This window comes from Mus musculus, chromosome 10 (assembly GCF_000001635.26).
Source record: "Mus musculus strain C57BL/6J chromosome 10, GRCm38.p6 C57BL/6J".
Lineage (NCBI taxonomy): Eukaryota > Metazoa > Chordata > Mammalia > Rodentia > Muridae > Mus > Mus musculus.
The window spans coordinates 120,174,452-120,189,123 of NC_000076.6; the positions used below are offsets into that span (position 1 = coordinate 120,174,452).

General features: G+C 41.5%; 1 protein-coding gene and 1 long non-coding RNA gene across 7 annotated transcripts in view; one reads left to right on the plus strand and one right to left on the minus strand.

Annotated features, from left to right (window-relative positions):
• Positions 1–14,672, minus strand: part of Irak3 (interleukin-1 receptor-associated kinase 3) — a 60,483-nt gene that overhangs the window by 32,804 nt on the left and 13,007 nt on the right. For 3 of the 4 annotated variants that reach the window (NR_152856.1, NM_001359184.1, NM_028679.4), the window contains exons 2-5: positions 8,075–8,257; positions 4,245–4,348; positions 3,617–3,671; positions 1,780–1,931 (exon numbers count right to left, since the gene is read on the minus strand). Coding sequence is in view for 2 of the 4 variants with exons in the window: in NM_028679.4 (NP_082955.2) it covers positions 1,780–1,931; positions 3,617–3,671; positions 4,245–4,348; positions 8,075–8,257 (494 nt within the window). In the remaining 2 variants the exon portion in view is untranslated. Of the gene's footprint in view, positions 1–1,124; positions 1,337–1,779; positions 1,932–3,616; positions 3,672–4,244; positions 4,349–8,074; positions 8,258–14,672 lie in introns of those variants that run through there. The other variant, XM_006514228.4, reaches the window with a different exon arrangement.
• Positions 30–14,610, plus strand: Gm34545. 3 transcript variants are annotated; one of them, XR_001779654.2, is made up of 4 exons: positions 30–167; positions 8,624–8,670; positions 13,512–13,588; positions 14,455–14,610. It is a non-coding gene; the product is annotated as a predicted gene, 34545 (long non-coding RNA). The 3 variants fall into 3 exon arrangements; XR_872116.2 differs by lacking the exon at positions 30–167 and adding an exon at positions 8,252–8,333; XR_380868.3 differs by lacking the exon at positions 30–167 and having other exon boundaries at positions 8,252–8,670.

Genomic DNA, 14,672 nt, shown 5'->3' on the forward strand with positions numbered 1-14,672 from the left:
GGTGTTGCCGGATTTTCCCTGTCCAATTACATTAGAGCACCAAGAGGCCCGTGATTGGTCAGGGAAAAGGGAGGCGGAGCTAAGAGTTAAGAGACGACAGTGTAGCAGAGAGGAGAGAAAGGAGAATAGAGGTGGACGTGAACCAGCATGATCTTAACCAGTCACAGGTAGCTATGATATCATAAGGTTAGAATAATTGGGATAAAGCTTCTATCATCAATTGGCTCTGAAATTATTGTATTAGCATCTGGCAAATTGTGATTTTATTGATACATAAATCTGATTGGTTAACTATAAGCTTTAAGAGTTTTGATTTACTTAGTTACTGGAATGTGGGACTGCCAATGGCCGAGAGGAACCACAGACCAGGGACAAGAGAGCCAGATTCTGCAGGGGGTAGCTAGAGAGAGTTGCCAGCAGTGGGAGCACTGAAGCACGGTCTGGCCCCACCGGGGAGTTAGCTGGACGTGAGAAACAGGAGCACAGGGAGCTGGTGGGTCATTTTTTAATATTTCCTGCAAAAGGGAGGCTCACAACTTCTGTTGTTCCAGCTGTAGAACACACAGACACATGCATCACACCTACATCATATACACACACATAGACACACATACTCACATATATATACGTACACATCACACACACACGTATATATACACATATCACACACACTCATACATGCACATACATATCACTCACACACATACCTATATATACACACATCACACACTCATCACACATAAGCACAAAAATAACCATATTCTCCCGATAGATAGGTATACATATATGTGTACATTATGAGTACGTGCACATCTAAGTGTATATGTATATGTTTTTAAAAGTTGGTTAAAGCGCTGGGGCAGTACTCTATAAGAATATGCCCTGGTCCAACCCTCCCTGTTTCTTAGCCATCATGGGCTGAGTGGCTGGACTCTACCAAGTTCTACCATAATGTCTTGTCTGTCTCATCACCTGCCATAGCACAGTGTCACCAATTGATGATGGACTCAGCCCCTTCAACTGTAGCTAAAACAGTCCTTTCCTACTTCAAGTTGACTCTCTCAGGTATCTGTCACCATGATGGAAGCCTAACTTGGTCCTACTAGAAGCTCCTTGCTCCTCACCTTCCTGAGCACCGATGAGGGATCATCTGTTCACCTGGGCTCCATGCTCACCGGTATCGTGGCTGCAAGGCCTCAGCTATAACACGACTATGAGACTTCATCTGTAGCATGGCTGAGAGGCCTCACCTGTAGCAGGACTATGAGGCTATGCTGAGGGAAGACACAACTGGCACTAAGCAGCTACTATGCACATTCTGATCTTCTTGGTGTTCTGATTCGTTTGAGGTCACACTGCATAGCCTTAGCTTGCCTAGACAATTCTTTGTAGACCAGGCTGGTTTTGAACTCACAGAGATCTACCTCCCTCTGCCTTCCTAGTGTGGAGATTAAGGGAATGTACCACCACTACTGGCTCTAGCTGATCTCCATTAACGTTCCTGGGGCCATGAACGGCTTTTAGAAAAGACTTTCTCAGGCAATACATCTAAGGATGGGAGAGACTTTGATCTTACACACCACATCCCTTTAAGACAGGCAGTCGTGTCTTGGTCACTTCTCAGCCACCCCCATCCCAAGGTCTTGTATCTCATTTTCATTTGTGAAATTCGATTTCCCAATATTTCTCCTATCAATGTTGATTTTTAAAAGTGGCACCTTTTAGTATGAAATAATAGTAACCAAGAGGAATGGGTGGCTATCGTGATTCTTTCCTTACCTGTTTAAACAATTTAACAGCATATGCTTGGTTTCGAATGTCCACTCTGTATACTTCGAATATCTCCCCTTCTCCAATCAGGAAGTCTTTGTGGAAATGTTTGGTTCCTTCTAGGATACTCTGGAAGCTGATAGGGGTTTTCTGCAGTGTTCCTTGAGAGAGAAAAAGAAAGACAATGAGCCGTCTCTTCCAAGAGTCAATGTCACTGTTACAAGAAGGTGAAAGTACATTAGAGTGGAAGGTCTGAGGCAAGGCCCAGGAGCCCTCAGTGAGGCCCACCATGTGTCCTCTGTGTGTTTCAGTGCCTCCGGCTCTCATCCTTCAATACATCAGGGGGCTTTTTAGATATTTGAACAGCAGCCTGATTTTTATCTCCAATGAGGTTAACCAAAGAAGCTCAGCCGAGGCCATGATTCTGGGGACCTGTCTGTCCTTAGGTCAAGCAATGCCTTACTTTTGACCGACTGGAACTCTTGGGGCAGTTAAACAGTGCCCCCCCCCTCCAAACTTTACTGATTGAGAAGCTTTTGAGGTGCCAAAGCCTCTGACTGTCACTTAGCTGATTTTTTTGAAAGATTTATTTATCTATTATATGTAAGTACACTGTAGCTGTCTTCAAATACACCAGAAGAGGGCATCAGATCTCATTACGGATGGTTGTGAGCCACCATGTGGTTGCTGGGATTTGAACTCAGGACCTTCGGAAGAGCAGTCAGTGCTCCTGACCGCTGAGCCATCTCTCCATCCCCCACTTAGCTGATTTCCTCAGAGTAAATGAAGACACTTCACCTCTGAACAGATCACCCAAAGGAGGCTGGGTGAAGACATTTAAAGATAACCAGATGCAGATTTAAGAAGATGGGAGGGCCTAGAGCCAGGACTGGGTTGCAGAGAGCTGGCTGAGCATCTCAGAGGTTCTACACACAGAACTACGCAGGATAGAAATAAAAGATAAAAACCATAGGTAAAGCAGAGCTTAATTTTAACTATATCTCAATAAACATCCTTTAAGGACATTTATGGTTTCATTTATAGATCAGGGCTAAAGACTGAAAACCTCAGCTGATGTCCTAACTCTCCCGTAACCAGAGAATCTGCAGGCTTGGGGCTTGGGGCAAATGCTTAGGCAATTGGCCTTAAGTAATTTTTAAATTTTATCAGAATGACTCGTAGGTGGAACTAAGTCATTTTCCCTATTAATAAAGTACAGAAGCTAATCTAAAATACAAACAGCTTTTCACAGTGACCTTCAGCATTACGTTATAATCATCTCAAAAGGTCTGTGCATCTATGAAAATTTCTGAGGCTATGTAAAACTCAATACAGGTTTTTCAGTATTTTCTTATGGCACACAAAACCTGCAAACTTTCGTAACAAAGTCCCTGGATGTGAAATTCCTCCATGGTATTCATTAGTGCCAATGGATAATGACGATGGTGGTGGTGGTGATGATATGTTCTTCTCCTCTTCCCCCACTCTTCCTCCTCCACTTCTTCCTCTTCCTCTACTTCCTCCTCTTCCTCCTCCTTTTTTTCTGTTTCAGAGGTTCCCTGAGGCAAACTCACTTCTTATTTTCCTTTAATTAATACACTAGTATTGTGTTTTATAAAGACTTCAGCCAATGGATTCTTATATTACAATATGTCATCTACCACAACTATAAGTGTCCATCAAATTTTAAAAGATTATTTCATACCTAAGAAAATGTTATAATAAATTTGGAATAGAAACAGTTCAGTTAAATCATTACTTCCCCCTGCAAAGTCACATATATGAATGTGTGATTTAATTAATTGTGATGTAATTGCTTTTTAATTGTTTCCCTTTTTTTCCTTACCTTTTTCATTATGTTCAGGAACAAGAACATTATCCACTGTGACATTGGCTGGTTCCTGAGAGAAGAAATATATAATAAGTAATTCCATTTTATAAGCCTGGAAAGAGCAGAGCTCAACAGAAATCGATAGCTCCCCATGAGACTCTACACTGCATCAGAGCAGAGTGGAGTTTAGAAAAAAGCTGGAGGAAATCTAAGTTATCTCACTTTGTTCAATAGTATTCACTTCCTTACAGACATGGCTTCCATGCCCACTGAGAACAGCAGAGTACCAATGCCATCACTGCCAGTTTTAAGTGGATTGTTACGCTTTCTAAACAGTGGCCACTGGTGATCTGTTGTGATAAAAGCTAGCAATTCCATAAAATATCACACAGGAAAGGGTAATAACAAGCTAAGGTGAGAAGAGTATGTAATTCCCCCCCCCCTCCACACACTCCCGCATCTTAATTCTATGCCTCAGCTCTGCTGGATCCTGGCAGCAAAAACCCCTCACTCCTTGAGCATTTACAGACTGCAACTAAACACAGACAAAGCGAGAGGTAAAGCGTTTCTAGTTTTCAGACGCTGCCTGTATGTCCAGCTCTTTCCCGCCAGAGAATTTCAATCTTTATGCAAGTGTGCGCACCAGAGGTCCAGGGTCGTTTTCTCTGCACGCATGCTTCACCTCAGGTGGGAAGCTGGGGAATGGAAGCTCGTGATGCGTCTGCACTGAAGGAGTCCAGCTTACTCCTGAAAGAGAAGCAAAGGGAGCTGGGTATAAAAGTGTTTACGTCCCAAAGGTTCGCTTGCCTTGAGGCCATGGAAATAAATATAACACTAGTAATGCTCATGTCTAGAGTTCATCTTCATTCAACTGGAATCGATACATTCACACCTGTGAAATGTTTCCTGATGCTGAAGTACCCAGTCAAACCTGTCTTCGCTTAATAATACGACGAGCTACATTGAAGCATTCTTAGTTGTCATGAAGACTAATAAAGCCTGAAACACAAAGCAGAAAGCCAAACATCATGCTTTCACCAGGCTCTGCAGGCATTTCAGTGTCGAGGTTGTGAGACCGGACTCCCTGGGTAGTTAATTATGTTGTGCTTTTTTACTCTTTTCACAACAAAGTATCAGAGATTACTATGTGTGTACAAACACACACACACACACACTATCAATCATCAATACTCAAACCCTTCCCAAATATAAGCTATATTTTTACTTTGTAGAAATCTGTCAGAAGTGAGATGCTCTGTGTTGTGTCTCACGAAAGATTAAAATACTTCTGTCTTTGCTGTTCTAGGTAATATTTTGATTCAACCTTAAGGATGTTTTTGTTTTTATGATCTAGTTACTCTTATTTTCTAGCATTTATCAAATTATTTGTTTACAAAACTAGCAACAAGACACCATCAATTAATCTTTCAAAACCCTCAAATATTGTCCAAAAATCAACCAACGGAACCTATTTGATATCTATAGAACTTTCTTTTCAAACACATAACTCACATGTCCTCCTCCAGAGGACACCAAACATTCTCCAAAACAGGCCACATGTTGGATGATAAAATGAGCCTCAGTATACTTAGAAGACTTGAATTATACAAAGTACATTTCCTGACCACTGGGAAATTAAAGTAGAAACCAGCTGTGAAGAGAAAATTGGAAAAACTCACAAAAATAGGAACAGTAAAAAAATCATGATTAATGAGTCTAAAAATCATGACTAATGAGGTAAAGACAATGGTTGAGAGTAAATTAGGAAATAATCTGCAATAAGTCAATAATTAAAAAAAAACGGACAAAAACTTAAGGTAGGGAGCACAGAGCAGGGCTGAGAGGGGAAACTGTAACTGTGGAGTTCTACCTTAAGGTGGAAGAAATAGCTCAAACCAGTAACATGCTTTCACTTTAAGGAAAGACTTTTTTTTTAATGGCAAAATAAACAAAAGCAAATGGAAAGAATTCAGGTCAGAGTGGAAAAGGGGAATTTTCAAAAAGGGGGATTCATAGGAAAGTAAGAAGTGCTTTGAAAAGATAATCAAAACTGGCAATAGTTTGGATATGATGAAAACAGAAGGGAAGAAGGAAGGAAGTAAAGAGGGGAAAGGAAGGAGAGAGAGAGAGGTCAGGAAGTGGGGAGGGAAAAGGAAGAAGCAAGGGAGGGAAGGAAGTGGGGAGGGGAAGGAAGGAGGGAGGAAGAGAGGAAAGGAAGGAAGGGAAGGAGAAAAGAAAGGAGAGAGACACATTATTAAAATTAAAACCAAAGAAGAACAACCTCTACTGATTTCATGGTTTTACTGAATCATTGGTGTTATAAAGGAATACAGTGACATCAAGAAAATATAATGCACATGAAATTAGATAACTCAGATGATAAGAACAGATTGCTAGGGTTCTATCTACTAAAATTAATTCAAAGGATAATCTGAATGGACATGTGATAAGTAAAAAAAGTGAATAGTGTTTTCTAATGTCTCACAGAGAGAAGGTCCAGTCCAGATGACTGCATTGGTTAATTCTACCAGCCACGAATTGACAGTTTAGCACAAACCATGCACAGACTCTTCAAATGCAGAAGAGGACAGAACAAATCCTGGATCATTCAATGGGCCATCGTTATTTTGATACCAGTACCAAACACAGGAGGGTGCAGACACTAGCCTGTACAAGTATAGGTGCAAAAATCCTCAACAAAACACCAACAAACCAAACCCACAAAGATGCAAAGCACCACATGTCACAACTGAGTGGGATCTATCCTAGAAAGCCACGATTTGCTTAACACTGAAAGTCAAGTTATATAGCAGTCACACCAATAGAATCAAGGATACAAAACCACAGGTTTAGCTCAAGAGTTTGAAAAATAAATTGAAACCCAGAACTCTAGAAACAGGGAGTTTTCTCAATTTGATATAAGGTATCTATGGGAAAAAAACATAGGTCATGCTTAATGGTAAAAGACAGAATGTTTTTTGCTTAAGGTCAACAACAGGGCAGGGCTGCTTGGTCTGACTATGACTGCTCATTATTACGTTGAAAGTTCTAGCCGGCAGAGCCAGACTAGATAAAGAGCTAACATACCCTGAAACAGGTATTGCTACATGCAACATTTCAAGTCTGGGAGCTATAAAAGCATTAAATTTCATTATCTGTATGTTGTTAAAAGAAAACAAAGGTAACATTTCATTGTCAGAAAATGATAGCTTTAAAATGGTTCCTCTGAGAAGCCCATAAAACTGTATATTTTCTGTTATTGAAGATGTTTAAAAACTAAAACAAGAAAACACTGGTTTGGGAGATCACACAACTGGTGAGGTGCTTCCTCTGCAAGTGTAAGGATCTAAATTCAATCTCCAGAATCCACACGATGAAAATAAAATCAAAACAAACAGCCAGGCAATGTAGACATCAATAAAGACCAACACAGAGGGGGCAGACAGGCTGATCTCTCGTGTTTGTTAGGCCCTCACCCTGCCTGATACCTGAGCTCCAGATCAATGAGAGACACTGTCTTGAAAAACAAATTGTACGTCTTGAAAGAACAAAACAAAATGAAACAACAACACAAAGATTCAGGAAGTAAACAACTCAGATGGTTTAGGAAGTCCCTGAAACTGAGCAGATGCACAAGCCTCCCACTCCCCAAGATTATACGAAGGTAGAAGGGAGGTAAAGACATGAGAATCATCATCCTATAGGTTCACATACTAGCTATCCTGGAATATGGAGTGCAGCAGAATCAAAAGAACCAAGTCCTAGAAATTATCCTTGACTGGCACACCTGCACTGCAGTGTGAACGCAACATGAACGAAAAGAAACAGTGGCACACGCCTTTAATCCCAGTACTCAGGAGGCAGAGGCAGGAGGATTTCTGAGTTCAAGGTCAGCCTGGTCTACAAAGTGAGTTCCAGGACAGCCAGGGCTACACAGAGAAACCCTGTCTGCAAAAACCAAAAACCAAAAACCAACCAACAAACAAAAAACCCAGAAAGGATAAACTTGAGTGAACGGCAGGTAAGTAAGGCATAATTAAAGGACATGATCTAAAAAGGAGAATCACAACTTTATTCTGGAGGTATCATTTACATTCAGAGAAAACCCAATTATTGTATTGTCTATAACTGGGAGATCCAATGTTGTTGCTAGCTTTTAATATTATACTAAATAAAAATAACATTATATGTATTTTATTTTAATATTTTGGTTCTTATTCTGAGCTTTAGACAAAAAGCTGATGGTTTTAGTTGCTGAATGAAACGTTAAAGTCCTATAGCAACCTGGGAAGTGAGGCATGTCTTTAATCCTAGTACTCAGGAAGGAGTAGGAGGCAGACATCTGTGAGTTCAAGGCCAGAAGGGTCTCCATAGAAAGGCAGGCCAGTGTCTGTGGGAAGTACACTACTAATATTTAGAGATGATAAGTCCCCATCAGATGGATAGAGAGCCTCAATATGAGAACATGCTTACCATAGTTGATGATTAAGTGGATAGCTCGTTGATGCCCCATGTCCTGGAGAACCTCTAAAAGGTCGCCGATCGTCTTGTTTTTCTGTGCCCAGGACCAGAGCAATTCTCTTGTTCCACTTTTACCTTGGTTTACGTACTTTTCAATATGACGAACATCCAGCCAGCTGTTTGAAAGTCGCTCCGCTGTGGAAATTGCAACAGAAAGAAGACAGGAATAGACTACCTTTATTCATATACTTGGGATTTGTCTTGTCACCGTGTATGTTTTATTCTATTTGAATTGTAAGCTTTTATTTGGAGCTAATGTATTATATACTCTTGCCGTGCCACCTGTATCCACAGGTCTAACCAGGACAAACTTGTGAGAATTAGTAACAACTGAACCTTAGTCTCTCTCTAGTCTCTGCCTGCTGTCTCACTAGTGGAGCTGTCTCCTCTCCAGTTCTTGAGTTTCTGCATTGCATTTCTTCACCTCTGAGTCTGCTCTGCTCTCTGGCTCCTTGTCTTTCAGGCCAGTGGATGACAGTGTATCTTTTCCTTATCTTTCAGGCCAGTGGATGGCAGTGTATCTCCAGTGTACAAGGTCCAGGGCTGTGGTAAGAGTATCTTATTTCTAGGCCTGCTTACTGCAGTACTTTGTTACAGTGTTGCCTGCAAAGTCTCTCTGTTACAGGTTATCCTTTTACCAACTAAGGAGAAGACACTGCTCAGATTTTTTTTTTACGCTGCTCAATAGATCTTGTTTATCACAATTACTACTACAATATGTTTGCTTAATGATGATCTTTTCTGTCTGTATTCATTAACAATATTTTTTGCAACAAAGTATGCAGTCTTATTTATTTATTCATTCCACTCTTAATGTATATCAGTATGGACTTATGGACATTTTATTCTAAAGGGTAAAATCTAATAGTATTATGTTGCTGCTGAAGCTGTTTTGTGTGTCCATCTAAGTGGGTTCTTGTCTTCTGGCAAGGTCTATAGGTTTTTTATCACTTCCTCATTTTCTGGCTCTCCACAGTGTTCTCAGTTCATTTGTTTGTTTTCCCCTTCTGCAAGGCTGAAGTTAATCGCTCGCTCAAAGAACTGTACTTTCTCTACCAGGAATGGTGTTCCAAAGCTAAGGTCTACTTGCTAGATAGGACTCAAGTTTTGTCTCTGACAGACCCTAGAAGCAAATATAGCTGGCAAATGCTTTCATGTGCACTGATCCAATGTCTATATTCTCAGCCTGTGTGCATGCACATAACAAACTAAGTGTCTATTCTAGTACCCCTGGTTTGAATATAATACCACAGGTTACATGTTCTTCCTTGTTTGGAACTTTGTTCTTGAACAGCAAGAAACTTTGCTCCTGTTACTGACACTATTTCTACTTATTTGGCCTTACTGTAACCATCACGTACTTTCCAAATTGTTGAGACACCTTTGTGAGAAATATGGGAACTAAAGTGAAGTACAATAGCTCTTGCTGCCCTGGGCCAAAAAGCATCCAGTTAAGATGTTGTTTACCACCAGCTTAGGTTAATCCCTTCTTACCTCACCTCTTCTTTGTGGTTATTACTCACTTGTAATACATTAAATTTATACTTATGCAATATTTGTTTAAATATTCGCTCTATACTGTCTTGGTGTTGAACATTTGGGTAACTGAGAGCTAAGAGCTGGGTACCAAAGTACCGCTTTTATGGTGCCTGAGCTTAACAGGATTTACCAAATGAAAATTTGTGCCACCTCACTGCACAACTGCAAAATATTAACTGCATTGAAAAGCAGAAAGAAGGAAGAGAGAAGGCAGCTGAGGGAAGGGGAAACTTATTTGTTCTTGTGGGAATAACCCAGGTTAGCGCAATCCCGCTGAGTTCTAAGGTAAGTGGTTTGTTTGGAGACGGCAGATGATCATGGTACCACCCCACCATGCCTTTTCCTCCAAGAAAGACTATAAAAGCTAGGGTCCTATACATAGGTCTGTGAATGAAAGTCAGTTACCACCTGAGAATAATCGTGGGCATCCTGATACACTACCATGACCAGTTATTGGAACTCACGACATTTGCTTTCTGCCACATTCAAATGTGGAATAAACCCTCCAGCATTAACAGCACTGAAAAAAAAAGATGATATTCTTTACCAGGCTAACAGGGACTCAGATCTGATAACAACGGTAAACTTTATGAAGACTTCTTCTGTTTAAAACCAATTTTAGGGCTGTTAAATTTTTAGGGAGTTGCTCTTTTTCGTTTATAGTGTTCGAAAATCATATTAAAGAGATAGGTGTTTCTGATTTAATATGGTAGCCTCTGCCCCCCGCGTTTCCATTCCAGTGAGCCTTTGCCGGCATACACAGCTTACTTGTACTTTATAGCCTTGTTAATATTCTCAGAAAAACCATAAAGCTGAGGGAGATGATACAAAACCACGACTCCTCCCTGTTCTTTGAGCCCAGACTGACTTTGCCCATCACTAGTCACCAAAGCATTCCCGATTCTCTACTCCATTGCTGAAGACTGAATTTCACTGCCTAGTACAGTTATGAATGGCCAAATGTCATTTCTACCACTGTGGAAGATTCAGGGTACAATTCACCAGGATTTTATTCCAGTCATAGCACAGTACAAGGACATGCCAACTTTGGGTGATTCAGGATTGGCACAACGTGGCATGCTGGGTCAGCACATGGGAGTACAGATGTACTGGACCCTCGGGGCTCCTCTTGGTAGCTGAGAAAGCACGGTCATGCTGTGCTAAGCCGCTGAGGTTTGAGTGTTGCTTCTTACTGTAGCACAACATAGTCTATCCTGACTGATACACACAACTTTGCGCCTTGAATCTTCTTGTCCTTTGAGTGATGTCTTGTTTCGAAATAGAGTGAAAGATAGTGTCAGCTTTTGTGATTACATATTAAGTGGTGGGTAAGTGAGACATTCAACTTGGAGGCATGAGTAGTCTGTAAGGAACAATATATACAACTATATATATATATATATATGTATATATATGTGTGTGTGTGTGTGTGTGTGTGTATGATTTTTAAGGGTTGGTGTCTTACAAAGAGGCCAGAACTACAGATCTCAAATATGTTTTAGATGTATGACCATTACAGGAAGAAGAAAAAAAAAAGATGGGGAGGGGTCTTCTAGGCAAAACTTTGGCAAGAGGCAGTAATACTATTTTAATATGCAGTTGGCTCTTCTTATCTGTGAGCTCTGTACCCGAGAATTCAACTAAGTAAATGTAAAAGTATTTTTAAAAGTTGTGTCAAGCAATTCACGGCAAGACTCTCTATTGCTGGTACATCACATACTTGAGTCATAAAACAGTGAAAAGCCAAGCTGGTGATTATCTGGAGGCTTCATTCCTTCTGGCTTAGCTTTCATAGTGCTGCGTAGCTGCCAGATTAACACTCAACAGGCTTACCCACCTGGAGCCCTAGGACCTACAGTAGTGAGTGTGGGCTGACAAGTACACGCACTGGTTCAAGAGTAAGGAGAGTGTTAGAGGAGTGAGCAAGCACCTTCTGATTGGATTAAGGTTCACTCCACAAGACAGTATTCATGCCTGGTACCATTCAGAACCAAGAACCCCATGGTTGGGCAAGCAATAGACCCTAGGAAAGACCCTGAAGCTATTGTTCTGCTAAATAAACATAATAAATGTCCTTGTAGGTTCTTATTTTTATACCCATAGATTAGTGCATCTCTCAGCCCCATCAGAGAGGCCTATTTCTCCAGTAGATGCTGAGTAGCAACACAGAGACACTCAAATGGACAACATGCAGAGAACAGAGACTTATGAAATTGAGTGACACTTATATCACATCCCCCCGCCCCCAAGGTTCAGGGATCTTCGCAGAAGAAGGGGTGGAGAGACGGTAAGAACTAGACTGAGTAGATAACTGTAGCGAACCAGTGTCGTCCAAACACAACAAGGGAGCTGAACATCGGAATTTAGAGTGGCTGTAACTCCCTGCATGCACAAGACTTGTACAAGATCAAGCCAGACCAACTTCCAACAGGGATGGGGGGGGGGGGAGGGACTGGCAGAGCTCCACATCTAGCTGAGGAGGTATGAAAGAGAGATGAATGCAGGGAAGCATGCACAGGGCCCCCAGAAGCCACCAGTAGATGGCCCTTCACCCAGCTACACACTGGCCTCAATGAAGGCACTCATCCAGTTTAGAGATAAGATCTCACGAAGTTTGGGGGGACTCAGGATGGGAGGCTAGGGGAGAAATTGGAAGGGAGGAAATTTGGAATGAGTTCATAAAAAGAAGACACATTATATGCATTATGAAATTCTCATATAAAAAAATTTTAATTCTACCAGGAGCTGGGGATATAAGCCAGTGGTAGTGTCTGCCTGCTCTGCCAAAGCCCAGAGTTTGATCCCTGACTCTACAACCAAAGCCAGCATTAAACATGTTCAGCTGTGTTCTTACTTCTGTCCCTAAATCATACAGTGCGACTGTTTACTTATTTATGTTGACTTGTGTATTATTAATAATCTAAAAAAACAGGTGTAAAGCGTAGGAGAGGGCTGTGTGTTTTATAGGCAAATTCAATGCTGTCTCACATAAAGAAACTGATGGGTGGGGCTGGAGAGATGGCTCAGCGGTTAAGAGCACTGACTGCTCTTCCAGAGTTCAATTCCCAGCAACCACATGGTGGCTCACAACCACCTGTAATGGGATCTGATGCCCTCCTCTGGTGCGTCTGAAGAGAGCGACTCTTATGTACTCATAGACATAAAATAAATAAATATTTTTTTCTTTCCATTTTTTATTAGGTATTTAGCTCATTTACATTTCCAATGCTATACCAAAAGTCCCCCATACCCACCCATCCCCACTCCCCTACCCGCCCACTCCCCCTTTTTGGCCCTGGCGTTCCCCTGTTCTGGGGCATATAAAGTTTGTGTGTCCAATGGGCATCTCTTTCCAGTGATGGCCGACTAGGCCATCTTTTGATACATATGCAGCTAGAGTCAAGAGCTCCGGGGTACTGGTTAGTTCATAATGTTGATCCACCTATAGGGTTGCAGATCCCTTTAGCTCCTTGGGTTCTTTCTCTAGCTCCTCCATTGGGAGCCCTGTGATCCATCCATTAGCTGACTGTGGGCATCCACTTCTGTGTTTGCTAGGCCCCGGCATAGTCTCACAAGAGACAGCTACATCTGGGTCCTTTTGATAAAATCTTGCTAGTGTATGCAATGGTGTCAGCGTTTGGATGCTGATTATGGGGTGGATCCCTGGATATGGCAGTCTCTACATGGTCCATCCTTTCATCTCAGCTCCAAACTTTGTCTCTGTAACTCCTTCCAAGGGTGTTTTGTTCCCACTTCTAAGGAGGGGTATAGTAATAAATATTTTAAAAAAAGAAAAGAAACTGATGGGTAATTTGTCTCTTTCTCAAACTGTTGCCTGTGCCCTGGACAGCTCACCACCTGACCCTACCTGTCCTTGGGGGTTGGAGGTGAGATGGCTCGGAATCAAAGACACAGATCTGGAAGCAGGTGAGAAACCCCACAGCAAGCTCATCTGAGTGCTGCTGCAAGCTCCTTTAACACCCTCCATCCCTGCCCTATTGGTCCCAAGAAAGTATCTCTTCTCAACAGCAGTTTCCAATTGGCTGGCCTTGTCTATGTCAGCAACTCTTGGTCTCTCAGGTAGTCCTCAATTAGGTCATCCTGCAGGAGATGTTTTTGCCGCTGCACTGTGTGGTCCTTATGTTTACATAGAGGTGGCCACTGCTGTTAATCCTACATCAAACTTATCTGTCCTTTTGGTTAAAGCATGATTTTCCTCAATAGTTTATTTAGCTATCTCGACAAGCTCTTAAGAGCAAATTACTGTCATTGAAACACTTGTTCTTCTCTTCATTGTGCCATTTATTATAGTAACTGCAGGGTCCAAGTAGGAATGGAGCAGGGGAACAGGTCCCTAAATAAAGATGGAGACACCAGGGATGGATCTTTACACAGGGAGTTCCAGGAACCCTGATTTAGTTTAAAGCAATTATTATTTCTAAATAAGTGCTCATTCTTAAAGAGGCATTAGCCAGTGGATGCTGCCCAGGGGAATTTCCATTGGAAAACATGACAAATCAACTGCAAACTCTGTACACACTGTCCCCGGCTTCCAGGGACAATATCTCCCATCAAAATGGAGCATGACTATGTACCTTGGGTTCCCACAGGAAGATGAGTGTTTAGTGGCAGCTTTGCCATTAGCACACACGGCTACTTCAGTGAGTCATGGACTATGAATGATTTCAAACTGCTACCTAACTAAAATGTTTACACAATTTGGCTGCACTTTCTCTGTCTGCTTTTAAGATTGTAATGAGCACTGACTTCAAAATCCCCTTTGTTTTTTGAAGGTGGTCAGTGGCAGAGCAATCACCATGCTCAAGACCCTGGGATAAGAACCTAATACTGAACAAGAATAAACAACAACAACAAAACCCCTAAAGCGAAAGAACTACTTCTAGTCTTTAGAAAACTTCCTACTCTCAAGAGTAACATTCCAAGGAAAGTGCTCCCAGTGTGTGGGATTCTTCTTCAGCCATTAGAAAGTTAATTTTCTAAATATTACCAT